The sequence below is a fragment of the Oppia nitens genome, unplaced genomic scaffold (genome assembly GCF_028296485.1).
Source record: "Oppia nitens isolate AA-2021 unplaced genomic scaffold, nextdenovo-longstitch-racon4-pilon3 scaffold5_pilon_pilon_pilon, whole genome shotgun sequence".
Taxonomy (NCBI): domain Eukaryota; kingdom Metazoa; phylum Arthropoda; class Arachnida; order Sarcoptiformes; family Oppiidae; genus Oppia; species Oppia nitens.
This window is the reverse complement of record NW_026533243.1, coordinates 934,456-957,683: the sequence shown is the minus strand read 5'-3', so window position 1 is coordinate 957,683 and position 23,228 is coordinate 934,456. Positions and strand designations below refer to the sequence as shown.

General features: G+C 22.8%; 1 protein-coding gene across 1 annotated transcript; it reads left to right on the top strand.

Annotated features, from left to right (window-relative positions):
• The first annotated feature begins 4,793 nt into the window (after window positions 1–4,793).
• Window positions 4,794–18,846, top strand: LOC128960954 (uncharacterized). Its single transcript, XM_054307134.1, has 7 exons — window positions 4,794–5,327; window positions 11,789–11,856; window positions 12,033–12,076; window positions 16,317–16,789; window positions 17,766–17,971; window positions 18,247–18,693; window positions 18,781–18,846. Exons 1-7 carry the CDS (start codon window positions 5,014–5,016, stop codon window positions 18,804–18,806), a joined length of 1,578 nt encoding a protein of 525 aa, XP_054163109.1. The 5' UTR covers window positions 4,794–5,013; the 3' UTR covers window positions 18,807–18,846.
• Window positions 18,847–23,228: the final 4,382 nt, after the last annotated feature.

Below are 23,228 nucleotides of genomic sequence, written 5' to 3'. Positions count from 1 at the left end.
CATAAATAAATTAATAATGATATTGTGTCGATGTTTCGTGTGATTTAAACAGTGAAATAAAATAGCAATTTGTGTGATAAGTTAAACAATTGAAAGTTAAATTTATTTTAATAATAATAATAACAATAATAACAATGATTATAAAAATAATAGTAAATGCATTTAACAAATATATATACAGTATATATATATTTTTTATTAATTTTTGTTATCACTTGTGGGCATTGTTTTGTTGTTTATTTTCTTTTAGTAGTTTTTTCATATTCACTAATCATCTCTCATTATTTTATTGAAAAATTAAAAAAATACAATTATATAATTATTAGTTTTTTTTGAAAAAAATCTATTCATTTTATTTATAAATGAAATCTATAAATATAAATATAATAATAAATTTTTAAATATAACATAATATTTATATTTTCATTGTTACAATAATGTTAATAATAATAATAACTGTTTATTAATAAATATGCAAAATAGCAAAAAATGCAACAACAAAAACTTATATTATATATATATATATTTTTATATAATTTATATATTTTTAGCAAATTTCTAATTTTCATGACTTACTTAGTATTAGTAAATATTAAAAAAGACAAAAAAATATTGAAATTTTTAGTTTAGTTTTGTTTATTTTGTTCATGTATTTTAAATAATAGTTATTTATTTGTTATATATCGATATTTATTTTGTTAACAAAAAAAAGTAATTTGTCTTAAATTTAGTTAAAAAAACAAACAAACAAATTAATGATTTTGTGTGTTATATTTGTTTAAACATAAATTAATGTTTTGTTTTGAGAGAAAACAAATGATGTGTTTTCTTGCATTACAAAACTTCCTTAAAAACAATATTATTATTATTATTATATTTTTAAAAAACCAAATTATTGGACACTAATTGTTTAGCTATATTTACACTGAATATACAATATATATATATATATATATATTGCTAATACCGGTTCAATTGACAGTAAATATAGGAAGATATTATTACATAATTATTAGAAAATAAAAATAAAACTATAAAACATTTGTACGCAAAAAAAACAAATAGTATTTTTTAATTTTAATTTAATATTATATTTACACTTTATTTTGTTAAGTAAAAAAATATATGAAAGAATTAGTGTAGTGTCTAATAATTAATATTATATAATATATTAGTGTTAGTGTTGGTTATTAATAGTTATATTAAATAATACTGAAAAAAATATCAATTGAATAAATATACTGAAGTTTTTGTCACAACAATAGTTGAGCAAATAATTTATGGTTTTTAGATGAAAAAAATATTTTTACTATAAAAACAATTTTTGCTGTGTGTGTGTGTATGCATGTGTGTAAATAAAAATATTATTATTATTTTATATATTTATATGATATAAATAGCTTTCAAACAAAAGTGAAACAATTTATTTCCTTAAATTGCAAAAAAATAATCACATTTTTGTAAAATAAACAAACTTTTATTTTTACAATAATTTTTTATAGCAATAAATAACTTATGTGTTTATGTATGTCGAGTGTCACTAAATTTAATAAGAAAGAAAAATATTGAATTTAATAATAATTTTTTTAAAAAAATTAATAGCAAATATATCAAAAAATAAATAGTTGTATTAAATAAAAATGTTTATTATAGTTTTTATATTTATTTTGACTCATCATAAAAAATATAAATATTTAAAATAAAAATTCAATTACTACAATGATATTAAAAAAAATCAAATGCTATTTTCAATGCAATTCATGTGTTTGAATAAAATAGTGTCAAAAAATCTAAAATATCGATAAAATATCAAAAACTATTGTGTACTTAACAATACATACATATATCTATACACACAGTAAATGTTATTTCAATAAAATATAAAAATAGCAAAAAAATATTTTTTGATAGTTTGTTTGGCAAGAAAAAAATTATGAGATAAACTAATGTTTAAATAATTGTTTTATTATTTATAAATAATAAATGAGAGATGAGTTGATAAAGCAAACAAACAAAACAAAAATACCATCGATTTATTAATGAACTTTCAAAATAGTTTTCTTTTATTATTTATTTATTTTTTGTAGATAAATAATTGCTAAATACAGTTAGTTTTGAAAATGTATGTATTATAAATAATTATAATGAAAACAATAAAAGTTATAATATATATATATATATATATTATACACTATATAATAACAATTATATTGAGTTAAGTATTTGCAAAATTTTTTTAGAGATATATTTGATAATAAATCTAATGTTTATATATATATATATATATATATATATATATATATATACTGTATATTTATAGTAAAGACAATGTAAGTAAAAACTATTTAAAAGAAAATATTATTATTATTATAATTATTATTAAACAAATAACTTTTGTTTTGCTAGATTTGTTTGTTTTGTTTTGTCGATAAAAAAGGACAAACAACAAGAATATTATAAATTAAAAAAAATCAATTTTTATTAAGTGATGAATGAGTACCAAATGTTTTTTGTTTTTGGTTTTTTGTGTTACGGTTTATCACAAATAGCAATCAAAAAATGTTGGTTATATTTTTTACGCTATATTTTTGTTAATTTTGTTGTTGTTGTTGATATTATTATTAATATTGTTGTTTATTGTTGAAACAATCATACAAATATAATATAAAGTTTACTTTATATATTGTATACAAACAAATATAATTTTTTTTATAAATATATATTGTATAAACTTTTTATTTAGCAAATATATTATAAAATTTATGATTTTTATTTTATTTGAATATATGCATAATTATTTTTAAAAATTATATTTTGTAAACTAAATTAATAGCCAAATTAATGTTAAAGTCTACACCAAATTTTTGTTGCAATTATTATAAACACATTTTTAAAAAACTATATGTATGTCTTGTTTCGGGACAAATGTTTCGGTCACTTAAAAACAAAGCAATTGTTTATTATATTTTAATTAAGGCTAAAACAGTTATATATTTATATTTAAATTTTTATCAAAGAGCAAAAAAATTACATAATAAATATTGTGATTATTTTATTTATGTCACATACATAAAAGTTTAATAATATTTTATTAGTGTTATAATAAACAATATTTATTTATGTTTTATTTTAGTAATAATACTATTAATAATAATAATCATAAATAAAATTAAAAATCTATTGTAAAGGGTTATTACAAAGTTGTTTATAATATAAATTATAATTTTAGTTATTATTTTACAATTGAAAATAAATGTTAATTTTTTCTATGAAAAATATAATATTATTAATATTATTATAAACATATAATAAATTTTAAAATGCATATTTATTTGCACACAAACTAATAATTAAAGTTTTATATTTTACGTAGAATTTGGATAATAAAAACAATAAAACTAAAATATAATTAATATATTTAAATAATACAAAAAATAATAACAATAATAAATATTTAAAAAAAATAAAAATAAATAAAATTTAAGGAAAAATAGTGCAATATAATTTTTTAAATCATAGATTAAGTAGACTTAATGTCTAAATAAACTATAAATTTATTGTTTAATGAATTACTTAATTAATGGTTTTATTATATAGTGTATAAACATATTAACAAAAAATAAAATAATAATAATAATATTTTTACGAAAACTGTTGACACAAAATATATCTATTATTTAAAATACATGACACTTGAGTTTTATAAACATATATAAAAAAAATTATTTTAAGATTTTTACAACAAATAACAATAACAAACACCTCTTATTAAATTTTATGTGAGTGAGTGAGTGAGTGAGTGAATGAGAGAGARTGAGAGAGAGAGAGAGAGAGAGAGAGAGAGAGAGAGAGAGAGAGAGAGAGAGAGAGAGAGAGAGAGCAGTTCAACAAACTTTAATTAAGTATTAAATGTTGTTTTTCATTACAAATAAAAGTCAAAAATATATCTGAAATTTACTTTTTTATATAATTTTATAGGGAGAGAGAGAAAAAAAATTAAATACAGTATAAGTGAAAAAATAGCAAAAAATGATAACAAATTCTATTTGTTTTTTGGCTGACAATAGAGGACTGAAACTATGGGTTAGGTATATAATACACACATACACATACACATACACATACACATACACATACACATACACATACACATACACATACACATACACATACACATACACATACACATACACATACACATACACATACACATACACATACACATACACATACACATACACATACACATACACATACACATACACATACACATACACATACACATACACATACACATACACATACACATACACATACACATACACATACACATACACATACACATACACATACACATACACATACACATACACATACACATACACATACACATACACATACACATACACATACACATACACATACACATACACATACACATACACATACACATACACATACACATACACATACACATACACATACACATACACATACACATACACATACACATACACATACACATACACATACACATACACATACACATACACATACACATACACATAGTCTATGTGATCCCCGTTATATGTATAATATGTATGTCAGCACACCGTTAGGGATAACTAGGGTAGTGAACCATCCGTCCCAATGGATGTATATGTAATATACAAAACCTAAAACAGGTTGAGCCGCTTTTTGAAGCACAGCCAACAACAACAACAGCACATACCTGTGCATAGCCTAATAGTTATAGAAAATACAGTAATAGTAATACCTGTATAACAAGTCCAGGTGCTGTGTTGATGGTGGCGGTGCTGTTCCCGTACTGTTTTATACTGTTGTAGTTATATAACTGTTTTACGCCAACCGCTGATTAGGCCAACTCTCCTGTTTTTAATACTATTAATACTAATACTACTACTATTATTGCTAATAATAATTTTTAGTCAAATTTGAGCGCTAGTAGTATAGCCGAAATATTTTTCAGTTTTAGTTATAAAAAGCTATGCGATGATGGCTGGAGCTCATTGTGCCCAGTGTTCAGACACCCGGAACATCTATATAAAGACCTGTGACTGTAGTAAACAACGAGTAGTCAATAATAGTAGTAATAATAATAAAACTATCAGTGCTGCAGCTGCTGCTGTTGATAATACCAATAAGCCATTGAATGAGAAGCTGCCCGTAGTATCAGTGATCAGCCATAATAATAATAAGGAGTTCCCGATAAAGACATCAGCTGTGGATCAAAAAACTGATAAACACCAACAAACTGAAGACACCGGCATAAAAGCCGTTAAGGCTGTTCTCTATCGCGTCGTCAGGTATGTTGAAGATCCCTGTCCACCAAACAAACAAACAAACATAAAATAAATATTTGTTTTTTTGTTGGTTTATTTTATGTTTGGTTTTTCTAGTTATTTGCAATAATTCCCAGGGAATTACTTAGTATTTTACCTCCCAGTTCTCAGTAATAGTTAATAATAATACTATATATTGCATATCAAATGTTTGCATATATATATATATTTTTCAAATTGCAATTATTTTTAATGTAAATTTTTACACAAAAAAAATTATTAATATCTATTTATTGATATRATTTATGATTTTTTGCTATAAGTTTTTTTTAAATGGTTTGTTGTTGTTTTTGTTTTACTTATAATTTTCAATTATTACTCATTTCATAAACATTTTTAAAAGCTTAAGGATTTTTAATAATTATTAATAATTATTCATATTATTATTATTATTATCATTATTAAGTACTGTATTATCGTATTATAATAAATAATTTATTCATTAATAATATAAATATAAAGTGAATTAACCTTATGTTTGGTTAGAATATTATGAGATAATAAAAATATTTTTAAAAAAAATTAGCATTGCATTTCAAGGATAATATTAATATTAAAATTTTTTAGTTATCCTATAAGTTATTATTATTATTATTAATTTTATTACTTATTATGATTAATAAGATTTAACTTTAAGTGAGACAATCAATAAAATAAAATAAAAACATTTCTCACAATTTGATGGCTTATATTAATAATTTGTTGAATAAAAACAAATAAAACACAAAAAACAAATATTATTTATACGATTTATAAGATTTGATTTAAGTTTGAAAAAATTATTTTAAAAAAACATAAATAAAAATTGAGTTCAAATATATATATCTTTGAAAATTATATGTAAGTAATTGTTTTTTTATATGTGGCAATCATTATATGATTATACAATTATAATATTAAATAAAGTATTGCAATATTTTATAAGCAATTTTTTAAAAATATTTTTGTTGTTATGTTTTTCCGTAAACATAAAACAAATGATTATAAGATTATAATATTAAATAAGTGTCTCTGAAATTTTTAAATGYTTTTAAAAACCTCAAGATTTTTATTATTATTATTATTTATACCATTTGTGTGATGAGAGATAATTGCCATTAACTTCAAGTACTCATTTTAAATCGCATAATAAATAAATACAACCAACAAAAATAAAAACAAAATAAAAATAAATGTTTTAGACATATAATTGACAATGAATAAAAAGTTAGACCAGTTGACTAATACAATGTCAATTAGGATATCAACAAAACAAAAAAATATGATATCGTGTGTGTGTTAGGACATCACCGACATCGGCACCAACCAAACACATGAGACTACTGGTCCTTATTTTTTTCAGTTAATCAACATTTTGATTATATTATCATATTAAAAGAGCTGCCTGAGCTCTGGGGTAGTTTAGATTAAAGCTCAGGGAAGTCAATGAAATTATATATACTGTATATATTTTTTTGTACAACCATTTCACACACCGTTAATGGATTGATGGTATATAATGCCCGACATATGTCGCGCACATCTCTCTCTTTTTTCTCATCTAATTTCAAACACAACACCAAAAAAAATATATGATATTATTATTATAGATATCATATAATCATATTTGATGTCATTTTAAAATCAGTGATATTCACCAGTGATTCTCATATAAATATAAAGACTGATTTCTGGTACCTATTGTTGGCCTGCTCTCAGCTGCTGGAAGTGTACCAACAAATTACTGTCCTCTGGAAACACCTGTAGGCATATCATAGCCAACAGTTCATTAAAAAAATAATTTTATACAATAATAAGGACTTTGTTTTGCCAATAAGTTAGTTAGTTATACAATATATATATATTATACAGTATATTATTGCCTAAAGACTGTGTCAACTAATACTAATGTATATATACTGTACAGTATATATAAAGACTTGGCCTGTCGTTTGACAGCATAACTGAGCCAATGATATATATGTTTATTATTTAAATTATCACTTTATATATATTGTATATATATATATATATATATATTTCTGGCATTTATCTCAATCTCTAAGACATAACTAATCATTTATTTTGCTTAGACTCTCAATACTAAACAAACTGCTTATTTAAATAGCAAATTGAGCGCAAAAAGTATGACAATCGACGACAAGAAGTCAATTGATAATAAAGATAACAACAACAAGAAAAAGTAGTTTTCAATTAAAGAAATATAGATATCTATTATACGGTATAATAAAAAATTTATATTTTTATAAAATACAACTCTTCTTCCGGTTTTGTTTTGGAGAGAAAATTTATAAAATAATTTTTTTGTTGATATTGTTGTTGAAAGCCATTACTCTCACTATTTGCCTAATAATTATTGAAGAGAGAAAAAAAGAGGTTACGGATCAACAAAACAAGAAAATATGTTTAAATTGCAATCATAATCAAAAATAATCATAATATACAGTACAGTATTATAATAATAATAATAATGATTATGTAATAGCCATCACTAGAAATAATTTTGCCATTAAATACATATTTATTTCATACAGTAATTACACTTTTGTATTTGATTTCATTTGTTTGTATGTATTTGTATGGAGAGAGAGAGAGATAGAGGGACACGACTTTTGCTTAAAAATTTTTGTTGTTGAGAGTATATACTGTATATTGAAAACCATTAAAAGTTTTTTTTAATAACAAAATTTAAACAATATTGGAGTGAAGTATACAAAAGTATTGTTTGGTTCTGCTTTACTAACATTTATAAACTATTATATATATGATTGTATATTAATATATTATTGTGTATTTTATTTATTTATATTATTATTATTTGAGACTAATTATATATATATGTTATAACTTTCATGTATATATATTAATAAACTGCATATACTATACAATATTGTCTAAAACATTGGAAAATTTTGTGTTTATTTATTTTTTCTCTTAATAGGAAATAATTTATTAGTAATATTTGATTTGATGATAAAAAACATCATAATAATAATAATTTATTAATAAGTAAATTGTTTTTTTTGTGAAATAAATGAGTTTAAATTATTACTTCCATATTAAGGAGAGACACAAATAGATAATAATAATACTCACTATATATTAATGAAAAAAACTTGTCTTTTATTATCAAATATTTTTTGGTTTTGACTTTTAAAATAAAAATGTTATTTCAATTAAAACCCAAACTGTTTGCTAAAAAGGCGTTCAATTCAATGTAAGTCATATATTTGTGTTATAAATAAATAATAATAAAAATAACATTAAAAACTTTAAAAACCTTTAAAACTTTATTTTTTAAAAACATTGCCTGATTTAGGGTTAGATAACCTCTCACTGTTAGTAGGAATACACACACACACACACACACACACACACACACACACACACACTATAAAACTGTATTTACAAACCACTTATAGATTTTAAACAAAAATTTACTGATCCCTCTATTTATGAGTATTGAGTATATTATAATAATAGTAGTAATAATAGTTGAGTTTTAAACACCTAAAATGACTTTTAAAATATTTTTTTTAAAGCTAAACGAAAATTATTATTATTATTATTATTCATAAACACACTAAATGACTGTTATAAGTATACTTTACAATACTTATTGAAATTTATATACAGTATTTATATATATAGATTTATGAATTGTATTTTTCAAAATTATTTTTATTGTCATCTATTAAAAGATATAATATTTTGTTGAACAAAAAAGGGGTGTATATTAAAAAAACATATATATATATATATATAACTTTACAACAATTACATACATAATTACAATAAGTATTATTTGGGATTATATTCAATATATAATTTTTTTGTATTATTGATATAATAATATTTTTACAAAACACAATTATAAATCATAACTTATTTTTTTCACTGTTGTTGTTGTTGTTGTTGCAAAAGTTGTAGTTATTGTTGTCGTTATTAACGATTGTGTTGTAAAAAAACATTCATAGCTTATGATTATATATAATATTTCTTTCTCTTTGGATTTTTATATGTTTTATCTGAAAATTTCGTGAACTTTTCAATATTAATGTTTTTAAAAAAATATTTTTTGTTATTCCAGTGTTTTGTTGTTGTTTAAAAAACTGACACCTTTTTTGTAGAAATATATATTATTGTAATTATTATCGTTTGTATTATGTAAGCGAAAGAAAGAGAGAGAGAGAAAGAGAGAAAATAGCATAAAAAGTAAAATTCATTTATAAATTGTTAGCTAAGAAATTATTATTGTATTGTATTATTATTATTTCAAATTTATATATTAATGTTTTTTTAAAACAAAATTATAATTCAATTTATTTTATATTTTCTCCTCAAAAGAAACTTATGTATTAAATGATACAATTTTTTTTTTGGGAACAATCAGAGGGTTTAATAGTCATGTTGTCTAATAGGTGTTGTAGTAGTAGTTATAATATTATATCTTGTGGTTCAGGGAGTAGTAGTTAGTTGTGTCTATCGGTGTGTAGAGAAAGTTATAACATATGTCATAACTATATGTATATGAAATTACACGACTTTATTGGTCATATCATACATTATATTGATCTGAATTATGGTTGTCATTGTCGTCGTCGTTGTTGTTAATCGTTGTCCGCATGAATTGTTTGGCCAACAGGTATGACAAACAGCTCTGTTATTGGGGTTTTCACTCATCAAATGATGTGATGGATCAGAAAGAGGTGTCAGAAAATCTGTGGTGCAGTCAATCATCACTTTTTTGGGATATCATCAATGGTTAGGATTTTTTTTGGAAAAATTGATCTCTCCTTTCACATACACACATATTATTAAATAAAAATTATAGCATTTTTTTGTTGTTGCATACCTGTCCCTCCTCTATGACAGTTTAATATATAATAACTACTGGTGTAGGTATTGAAGTCGTTGATCAGCTTTTGTATGTTCATTGGCCTAAATTAATGACAATCGCTTTTTTCGTCCCATTTCTCACTCGACTTCACACCATATGATTGAGTGATAGAGAGAGAGAGAGAGAGAGAGAGAGAGAGAGAGAGAATCAGGACTACAAAAACTGTATTATTATAGTTATTATTATTATTATATAGTTGTGTTAATTTTTATATTACAATATGATTGTGTATGTCTACTGTATAATAGGATCGGGAGCTGACAATAGATAAAGAAAGACAGATATAATTTTTATATACTATAAAACACCCATAAATTCACTACAATTCAAATCATATCTGTATATTATACATATTAAACATAAAAACAACAGTTTTTGTAACTGTTGTATTGGTGTGTATGGGGTTATGTGTCGAGCACTGATAGTAGGAGCTCAGGGCACCGTTAGCTCAGTTGTATGACAGCAGCCCAGGCAGTAGCGCGAAGGTCAGCCCAGGTTATCGTCCGCAAAGACACCTCAAGCAAATCATTAGACTCTTTTCAAACTTTAATAGCTAACTGTGCTGTAGTTGCTGCTGCTGTGCAGTCCTTTTATTATATTATTAGAGTCATACAAGAAAACATTTAACACACACATACATACACAGACATACACACACATACACACCTTATAAAGTCATTTATGAGAGGTGTTGTCTTACGACACGATAGGAGTATATCTGACAAATAGTATAATCTTTATTAGACAATAATAGTAAACACAATGCAATTTCATAGACAAAGTTGTCTCAACACTTAAGTGGCTTTTTAAAAACTTTTATATAACTATTATTATTATTATTTCAATTAAATTATAATTGGAGAGAACCAGTRTGTGTTTATAATATAAACTTTATATCACACTGTCCTCTATACTATATATCTCTCTCTCATTCAGTCATTTATATACAATCAGTTTATAACAGTCTATGTCTTAAAGTGGCAATCAATACACACTATGACATTAGCAGTAATATCAAAAAGTTGTGATCAAAAATCAAATACAAATGCTGTGTCCACTAAAAGTGATACTAACAATACAACTAATAATAATAATGATAATACTAAAAAATCTGGTCATAAATCATATCAACCAATAGTTAATAAAATTTCCATTTATGCCAACAAGTTAGTGTTAATAAAAATATTTTTAACTAATTTATTAGATATTTAATATAATTATATTTAACCAAAAAATATTTAATCGTAATTGTTAAAATATATGCATATTTTTTCTAATAATTAAGTTTTTTTTAAATTTTCTATTTGTTATTTGAAATATATAATATATGATACATATATTCAATATCATAWTATATGTGTTTTTTCTTTTAAAAAAATAATTAATTGTTATTACTTGACTGTCATAATCATAATCAGTAAAAATACTACAATGTTTTGTAACYGATTTTGTGTTTTAACTAAATTATTTGATTATTTATATATATATATATATATATATCTTTTCCTATATTTTTTGGTGTTAGGGTATATGAAACGGTCCCATCAAAAACAATGAAGTTTGTCGGAGCCATAACTTTGCTACTATTATTAGGTAAATAAAAATTATTATAAATAATTTAAATTTTTAAAATCTTTCTTTTAACCTAAAAGTTAAAACTTTTAAGTTTTAAATTGAAATATTTTTGTTGTTTTTTTGTTTATAATTATTATTATTAAAAATTATTTATTTTCTATTTAAATTTATTATAATTAAATCAATAAAACCAGTGGCCGTGTGTTCAATCGCTTTGGCACAGAATAAGGAAGAAACGGTATGTATATATCTAACTGTTCCGCTCCTATCATACCTTATTTTTATCATAACATAGCCATAACATACCTTTAAAAAATACATATCGCACATAACATATACGGTAATCGTATATATAAATCTAACCCAAATTAATATATTAATTTTTTAAAAAAATTTTTAATTATAAATTATATATTCATGCATATTATTAAAATATTATATAATGTTTATATAGTGTATATATATATATATAGCGCGCTATTCATCAATTGTGTGGTTATTTTTTGTTTGTTTTTTTATTATTGTTAGCTGTAATTATAATTATATGATTATTATTTTGAAATAAATACACTAACTTTCCTTATAATTAAGGACGTGTCCCTATTTTTTGCTTATATTTTTTTAATATTATAGTTTCATATATGCTTTCAACAAAAAAAGTATAAATAAAAATAAAATTAAACTTATAGATAATCCTAACGCTAAAAAGTAAAAAAACTAAAAAACTAACAGCACTTGAATGCTATATATATGTCTACCTGTGCTGTATTGTGTACAACAACCCAAACATAGAAATAATAATAATACAGTAAACATGTATTATATAACAGTTTTAAATATAGAAAGAAAAATAAAGAAAAATTTTATTTTTCATTCAATGTTTAGTTAAAATTGAAGTCTATATTTGTGTTATAATGCATGAAATAATTTTTTGTTTATTTTATTGTATAGTTATTTATATGCTATTTATGTTAGTAAAGTACTGTATCTAATGTTTAAAAATACTTTTAACTATTAAACATTTAGATTTAAATAATAATAATAGAAAAATAAAAATATTTGTATAATAACTAAATAATATAATCAAATAACTTTTCATTTGTATWTTAAAAAGACTTTTCGCTTATTTTCTCTCTATTCAAATGTTTTTAAAAAAATGTTTTTAAATAAAAATAGTGTTTTATATTCATTTTATTCAACAATGTTTTTATATTTACATTTTCTGTTTATGTATAAACTATGAAAATATAATACTATGTATATTWTATATATATATATATATATATATTATTTATTTACCCTGAATATTTATTTATACGATGAGAAACTACTATAGTTATTAACATTAACTACCAGTAAATATCTATGGGAAAATTTTTTTTATAATGCTAATTAATTGGCTAGAAATTATATATACTGTATATAAATTTTATAAATAACATTTAATTATAGCAATATATTTAGCATATTTGAAAAATACAATAATTATTATACTTAATTATGGTGACATTTATTAATAATAATAAAAAAATATTTTTTTGTGAATACAAAAATTTAGTCACACAATAGTAAAATTAAATTTAACAAAAAACAAATTTTCATACATTTATTTTTTGTTGTTGTATTGTTATATTCAATACATTTAAAAAAGTTCATTAAACTATATCATGTATTTTATTTTGAAAATTATTTTTTCATTCAATATTATTATTATTATTATTATTATATATATATATAAATTTATAAAAAATAATTATAATTTTAAATGTTATGCCAAGTCATGAAAAGTGATATCTATTTTGTTTAATATGTTATTCACTATTTACTAATGTTAGCTTACATGGGAAATGATAGACTAATGTTAATTTTAAAAATATATTTTTAGTATATTTGTTATACAATTATATTATATTTTTAGATGCGATCCCATATCATGATAATGCTAACTATTAATATAAGATAAATAAWTAATAGTAACTATGTTTTGATGATTTTACATTTGATTATCGATAGTAATATCAATTGTAAAAATATTTTAATTTAATTATTAGTTGTTTTTTATTACTTTATATATTTATRATTAAAAAAATTATTTATAGTTTTATAACTAATACAGTATACTATAAAATAGATATTTATTTGAGACTTTATTTTTCTAGTAATTGAAATATTAGTCTCACGTTTGTGATATCAATCTGAGATATGATATATTTTTCTGATCCTTAAAATACACAATTACTTAACAAATTAGCGGACAATTAAATGATAAAAACTTTATTTATTTCAATTATATTTAGGTTAGTATTTGTATAATAGTATTTCAAAATAAATTTATAATAGTTTTCTTTTTTTAAAAAAACAGATATTTATCTATTTATTATTTTATTCTAAAACAATTTACAAGTATTTATTTTTTTAAATTTATAATCATATTATAATATCTTTATATATATTGTATGTTGTGTACAATATTGTATAAAAATTTTTAGTTTTAATTAAACAACAAAATTTTAGGCTAACTTTTTTTATGAGTATTTAAACTTTTAAATTATACCACTAATTACTATAGACTCACAAATGTCTACTAAAATTAATGGGCAAATATTTTTGTTGTTTCTTTAGTATATTGTCTCACAAAAAAAAGTGAGTCAACCATTTCTCTTGAGTAAAGTTATTGTTTCGTTATATTTATAATAATAATAATAATAATGAAAAAATTAAGATATAAATTAAACTTAATAACAAACTAAGCAAAACTGTTGACGGATTCACAACAACAATCATAATAATAATAATAATAATAATAATAATAATAATAATAATAATAATAATAATCACAGCTAACAGTGCCCTAACAGTTGAACAGTGCCAACAGTGCCCGATAACATACCCCATACGACAATATTAATTGATCTACAATTTTGTTATTATTTTATTTTTATTATTTTTTTATTTTTATTATTTTTTAAAAAAACTTTTGTTTGTTTCAAAACTCTATTGTTATAATATTATATAACGCATATAAATTATATATATATATACTGTATATATATATATAAATTAATGTATTAATAGATAAATAATTAGCAAAAGCAACTATTTTTCAGCTCTAATTTTATATTTTAGAATTTAAACAATAAAAAACAAATAATAATAAATCAAAACTTTTAAAGACATTTATATTATTTTAACATTATATGATATCTATCTTGTACAGGTATAGATAGCATATACTATATATATATATATATATATATACTGTATATATAAATAAGTAAATTGTCTGTATTTTTAAAAGATAAATTAAGAGAGCATTAAAAACTACTTTTGTATCTAAAAAATTGTATTATAAATTATAATATTGTGTAATCTATGTATATATATACTGTATAATATATATATAGTTTTTTATTTATTTATTTTTTTTAGTTCAAACTTTCCTAACAGACATCCCCTGACAAATGCTAATTTATTTTTAATTTTTATCATTTTTAAAAAAGTCTCTCATAGAGATTACACACAAATTTGAATTTAATTTAAATTAATTATCATTCAAATTGACTGTATATATCTAATCGATGAGAAAATAAACATACTTTTTTTGTAGAAATAGAAATAGTTACAAAAAAATATAAAAATAAATTATTACTTAAAATAAAATAAATATTCATATAAATCTGTATAAATCTTTTGAAAAAAAATAATTTTTTATTTCTCTAATTTTATTAATGATAACTTCCTATTTGCTAATAAATTTATTTCTGCAGTTATAATAATYTATTAGTTTCACAGAATAAAAACTTATTAATTTTTATTTAATATATACAATATATATATATATATTATAGTACTTAAGTATACAATTGACAATTAATTAATCAATTATTTTTGTTTGATTTAAAAAAATAATAAAAACAGACATGAATTGATAATACAATATAAATATTTCATATATATTATAATATTTATTAATAATATGTAATTTATTTTATTAATCATTTATAAAAACAGAAGTTATTTTTAATTAAATAATTTGAGTAATTTTAGAGATAATTACTATTAATATTTATAATAATCTAATGATTTTAGTTATTTTATAATTAAATTTTGTTGTTGTTGTTGATTCAATGATATTAAATCTAATAATTTCATGAGAAAATTTTTTTTGATGCGTAAACAGACAATCAAATTATTATTAATTAAAAAATTAATGCACTTTTTAAAAAAATAATATATATAGACATTCTAACTAATAACACATTAGATAACTGAAAATTATAATTTTGATTACTAAATATAATCCTTGAATTATATTAATATTTATATAAAAAAATTAATAATTAAAAAAACAATTTTATCACAACATCCTAATTATTATTATTATTATTATTATTATTATTAACTAATTACTTAARATTTAAATAGATTTAATTTGATAACATAATAATGATTCTGTCCTCTAATTATATATATATTAGAAAAGTCAATATGGAATGGCATTCCCTTTGGAGGACAGTCAGCCGTTAGGCTCAACCGAACAACGAATATCGATAATAGGTTCGGTTCCCGGCGAAGGTGTTCCGTCATCGACCGTAGACTCGACAAGCGAGTCGCCGGTGACAACAACATTGACGCCGACCACCGAAGAGTCGGTGATCACCACCACTACCACTTCGGATGACTCCGAACGCGGAGGAATCAACTCTGACAGCGACAGCCAAACTAATGATAGTCCGGCGCTTATTATTGCCAACGCCAACGCCGCCGACGATGACGAGGACAAGATTGGAGATAACGGTGCCGTCGGCGATGAAAAGCAAAACCCTAGACTGGTGTTCATCGAGCGGCTGATGGGTTTGCATTTGAGTGCACCGTTTAATAAGGACAGGGAGGAGGAAAAAGATGACAACAGTGCCGTCAATGACAATAATGAGGCACAGTTACCGTTCAGGTATGATATTAATGTCATATAAAAATAATTGAAGAATAGATGTCACACATCATAATTGATGTGTTGTTGTTGTTTTTGTATGACTTTTTTGTTGTATATATTTGACATTTACTATACAATACTATATATGATCAATGAGATGATTACTCAATGAGATGATTGTATGTATGTATGACAGTTCCCCTATAATTAGCCCTAAAAATTATGAGGACATGGATTAAGAGTAGTTTGTATTTTGTTTTTTTTCTATCTCTCTCTCTCTCTCTCTCTCTCTCTCTCTCATTGTCTAAGTGTTTGTGTCGTTAGGATTACATAATGTTTGATAAGTTTTTTTTGCAAACAATAGTGAAGATATCTTTGAAGGTAATATTGAATAGTATTGTCGGCATTCAAAAGCATTGGTAGTTTGGTTTCATAAGTGACATCTAATATATAAGTGGTTTCTTATTTGAATAGAAAGTGATTGAGTGATGAAAAGGAGAGAAAGAGAAAGAGAGAGAGAGAGAGAGAGAGAGAGAGAGAGAGAGATTGCAAACAATAAGTAAAAGTTATAATTAAAAACTAAAAATTTATTTCAAGTAATAGTTTATAAATATAGAAAATTATATTTTCTAAACTAACCATTTTTTGGTTCAATGACTGCCTTTAAATAGTAATAAAAATCATAATAATAACAATCACACAAATATGATGATAATAATAGACACRCAAACAATCAGCACGGTTTGGGCACGGGATTGAAATAAAAATAGTAATAATAAAAAAATGTTTAATGAGTTTTTAATAACCACACCAAACATAATTATATACATAAATAGCTAACAAAACAATACACACAAAAAAAACAATTAAAAGAAAGAAAGTTTGAAACAAATAAATCTCTAAAAATATAACTATTTTACTATATTTTTATACTATAATATTTATATATATATAAAATAATAATATTTGTTTGACATAATAATCAATCTACCAGTGCTGGTGGTGGTGACAGTGATGACTCCCGTAACCCATTTGACAAAGTAAACGCTAAATGGGCCACAAGAATGAGGAAGTTTTCAATTCCGCTGCAAATGCAACAACAGTTGACACCACCCGAAACACCCAACCCGTTGCTCCGGATGGCCGCCGCAGCTATGATGACCAGATTGTTGGCCGCCGCCGCACGAGCTCATCATAATGGTTAGGACCAATTAATAGAGAGACTAAACAATCAAATTAAAAAAAACAGGCATTTGAGTAGTGGTCAGTTAGATTAAAGTCATGTATAATCCAAATTAGCGATAAAATTGTTGRACAACAATATGACAATCAATATTATATATATAATAACTCTAGTATTAATACAGTATAAGTTAGTTACAGTAGTTATATTAGTTAACAATTAGTAAATAATATTATTTATAAAATTTTATAAAATGGAAATAAAATTTATTAAAAATAATGTCAAATATTAGGTCCAATGATGGCTAAAGACAAGGACGATGATGCCGAAGACGAGACAATGCCCCTATTGTTGGCCAGTATGCGGTCAGATGATAGCCGCGAACCTCCGATGTACGGTCGACCAATGCCGCGACCACCGATGATGCGCCAGCCTATGCGTCCACCAATCAGAATCATTGCCCAACCGCAACAGCAGCGCATGGCATCGATAGCTATACCGCAACGTTCCTATGCAGCACCTATGCTACCACAGAGAGCACAGATAGCCCATCGACCGTTGCCACCCGTCCAGCCAGTGCTTGTCATGTTGGCCCACGTGCCAATGCCCATGCAAATGGCCGAATCACGTATGAGCCATCATAGCCAACCCGATSATCATTATTACGGCTCACAACAACAACAACAACACAGAGTTCAATGCCAATGTACCAACAGATGCCTTACGCTCTACCCGTCGGGTATGTTGTCCACAACCAGAGTTGCTATTTAAAGCTTTGATATTAATGAGGAAAATCTCATCCCATTGTTGTCTCCTCTTGTTTTAGATACCATTCCTTGCAGCGACAAGTGATTCCGGTTGAAATTCCGACTCCAGTCCATATGCCCGTACCGGTGGCCTCATACCAAAGACCAGTATATCAGTCCCCATATCAAAGTTCCGCTGCCAACGGCGGACCTACCATCCAGTATCAGCGCCAATCTATGCGGCCAGTGATCGAGATTCCTATTGAAATCCCGGTACCCTATCACGTACCGATGCCCGTCCAGTACCAATCGGCCGGTGGCGTTCAACAACAGTCCAATCACATCGATTCGGATCACGACACGTCCCCTTCCGAGGCCGCCGAACAAGTGGCCATTGTCTATTACGATCCGGACGGCAACGATGGGCCCAATGACGACAACAACGATCAATTGGAGCCGCAGACGTCCGAAAGTCACGATAATATGTACGCCATGTCTCCCGTCGGACAGGGAAAAGGTTTTCACTTTATGTCCAAACCGTTGCCCGATATCCAGTCGGCTACAAAACTGAAACTGTGGCGCGAATACGTCGGCGCCAAACACGCCGCCCAACCCGGTGTCCGATACATACCAGTGGCCATCAATTCAGGTCCGGCCGCTGCCGATTCGGAACCGATGCACCAGCAAGTGGTCATCAGTTCAGATCAGATCGATAGTCAATCTAATGGAGAATCGTCAGCCGGTGAGACATCGGCTGCCGAATCTCAATCGCAGCCGGCATTTGTTATATTAGCCGACGATTCGGCCAACGGTGCCGATAATACCGCCGAATTACCGCTAAATCATTAAAAAAACATACAAAAAATCATCGAATTTTATTAATTTATTTTTTTAGTATTCAATTGAAATTACACTAAAAATTACACTTATTTTTATTATCGTTTTTACAATTTTTATTTGTTTAATTGACTTAAATTTTTTTGATTCTTATATTTTAGACTTTATTTTAAATATTTTATTTAATTATTACTTTAACTTTATAACTTTATATTTTTCATTTATTTTATTAGTATAGTTTAATCTGTTAAAATAATCAATTATTTTGTTATTTACTTTAATAGTGAAAAGATATTAATTTTTAGTTTATTTTAATTTTTTTAGTATTTTAATTTATATGATAAAAATATTTATCCATATTATCCTTAAAAATAACATTTTGTTTAAACTTTTTTTTTCATTTACTCAATGTTCAAAATACTAACAAATATTTAAACATTTATTATAATTATAATAATAATTATTATTATTAAATAGCTCTCTAATATTTAATTAATATTTACCGGTAGATGTATTTTAATTGAATACTGAAAAACAACATAACATAATGTTTTTTTGTTGAACAGTATTATTTAATGTTTGATGTAAATTTTTTTTTCTTAAAAATACATATATAAAAAAATAATTTATATAATTATATTTATATATATAAATCTCAAACTAAAAAACCAACTAATAATAAGTGATATAATTATTGTTTTAATTAAAAAAAATAGTCTCAAACATCTCAAAGACTGACTATAATCCACATAAGATCTTAAAAAAATATTTTTGTATAAAAAAAATATTAGTGAAAACAAATAGCTTTGTTTTATAAATATTAAAATTATTATAAAATTCATTAAATTTTCTGTTAAAAATATATATATAAATCTATTTTGTTTGCCCAGACAAACAAATTAAAAACTGATAATTATTTTATGTAAAATAATTATAAAACTCTATATAATATATCAAATATTATTATTATTAATATTATTATTATTTGTACAGAAAATGAAATGTTTGTTTTTATTTTATAAATTGATTTTTTGTCATAAAAATATAATATCAATAAAATAAATTTATATTTTACAAATTTTTTTAATTTGAATTTATTTAATTTGATAATTTAAAAAATTAAAAATTATTAAATTAGCATATGATTAGCAATTAAATCAATTAAATATAAATTTTGTCGTAAAAATTGTAATTATTTTATCAATAATTTAGGTTAAACTATAAATTTATATTTCTAATATAAAAGTTTAAAAACAAAAATAAGTAATTATTAGATATTAATTAAATAATTAAATCCTTTGAATTTTTACTACCAATTATTTGATAATTTAATTAAAAAGCATTTTAATTGTTAATTACATATTATAAAAATAGTCTAAATATTTTATATTATAAAAAATTTAATTTAATAATTTTTTAATTAAACAATTTTAAGTATGCCAAACCATATAACTAATTGTTTAATGAGTTATTTATTGTAATTTGAAAAAATATATCTAAAAAACATATATAATCGATAAAAAAATTTGGATTAATATTAATGATAAGTTAGTTAAACATAAATTTTAGCTAAAAGTTTTTATAAATATACAGTAAATATTGTATTTTTTATTGTTTATTTTAAAAAATATATTACTTATTTTTGTTGTTGTTGTTTTATATTTTTTTAAAAACTCATTTAAAATTCATATAAATAATAAAGTACTTAAAAATGTTTTTTTTAAATAAGTATTACTTAACAGTAATTTATGATTAATTGTCGCCTAATGAGAGCTATAGTATTGTATTTTGTAATCATTTATTGTGCGATTAAATAGTTCAATATCTTTGGATAATATTATATAAAATAAAACAAAACATGTTTTTTTAAAAATATTATTTTAATATAAAACATTTTTTTTATAAAAATGATTATCTCAATGATTTATTAAAAGTGATGGCCATAACACCACCCATCTCATAATGTATTATAAAATACAAATATAATAGTTTATGTAATACCTGTGCTGATAAAAATTTATACACCCTTTCCCTTATATTTAACTTATGAGTCAACAGATGGCATAACATGTTTTGCATTTCAATATATTGTTGTGTTTTTTGTTATAACAGTAAATAATGTAATAAAAAAAACTGTAAGAAATATACTGTTTATTAGACAACGATTTGTGTTGAACTGTAAGACTTTATTAACTTTTATAACATATTTATTGAAAAATTTTTAAAAGTAAAAGATAACAAATTTTGTTGTTGTTGTTTAGGTTAATATTTGTTTTATTTTTACTAAATATTTGTATATATATTTTTTAAGGAAATACCTTTTAATCACACTTTTTTAGTATATATATTTATTGTACAATAGATAGTGATTTAGTTAGGTTACTGGTTAGTTAGCTTAAGGTGTGTCCAGTGATAACAAAAAAAACATAAAAAAATATKTTTTTTATATTTAAAATTCATYAATGATTTTTTGTAATGATAAATTTTGTTGCACTTATGTGTTTTTAAAATCAAATTTATATTTAATTATTAAGAAAGAGAGAGAGAGAGAGAGAGAAATGATTTAATTTTAAATTTATTAAAAAATAACACTTAAAAACATATAAATTATATCTTTTAAATATAATTAGTTTTTAAATTATTTGGGATATGCAGTATATAYCTGTACTTATACTACAGTATTTGTGTAAATACTRTATATAATTTTTTTCATTTTTCATAACCGATAATCACATAATTATAGTTTCGCATTATATTATATCTAAATCCTATTAAATAATAATAATAATAATATAAATTTATAATGAAATGAGATATAATAAACAGATATATTTATATAAATCATATATTATTTATATATACTCTATATGAGAGAGAGAGAGAGAGAGAGAGAGAGAGAGAGAGAGAGAGAGAGAGAGAGAGAGAGAGTAATCAGTTTTAAAAAGCCTGTCCTTAGCCTGAAAAAATATTTTTTAATTTAAATATATTTTTATTTTGTTAATAATAATTATAAATTATTATAATATATTTAAAAACACAAATTCACTTTCAAATCTCATTGATTTTTCAAAAAGAAAAAAAAACTGATTTTCTTGTCTTTTATTTGAGATTAAAGATTATTATTATTATATATATATATATATATATTATCACAAGTTTGACATCAATTGTATCGTTTGTTTCCCACCTCTTATGTCTGTTAATTATATATAAATTTTGTATTAGAAAAAAATAAATAAAAATGATTAACAAGTTTTGTTGTTAAAATAATATATTAAATAAATATTAGTCAATACATAGACAAAATAATGAGTGTCGAAAAAAGTAAATTTTAATCGCTTTTATATTTAAAATAAGTTTTTATTATAATTTTACGATTATATTGCACTTAATATATTATTATATTAAAGTTTTTTTTAAAGGTAATAGAAATATCAAAAAACAATATCAATAGAAAAAAATGATAATCTGTTTCATTAATTTATTATATTTTATATGCCATTTATAATTTTATGAAATAATGTTAATAATAATAATAATATTAAATAATAATTATATCAAGAAAAAATTAATTATATTCAAAAACTTGTTTTAATTGCTATACTATTGTAATTTCAAATTTTCAATGTCAGTCAAATTAGTAAAGTATTATTTTATATACATTTTTCAAATATTTTTTATATAATAATAA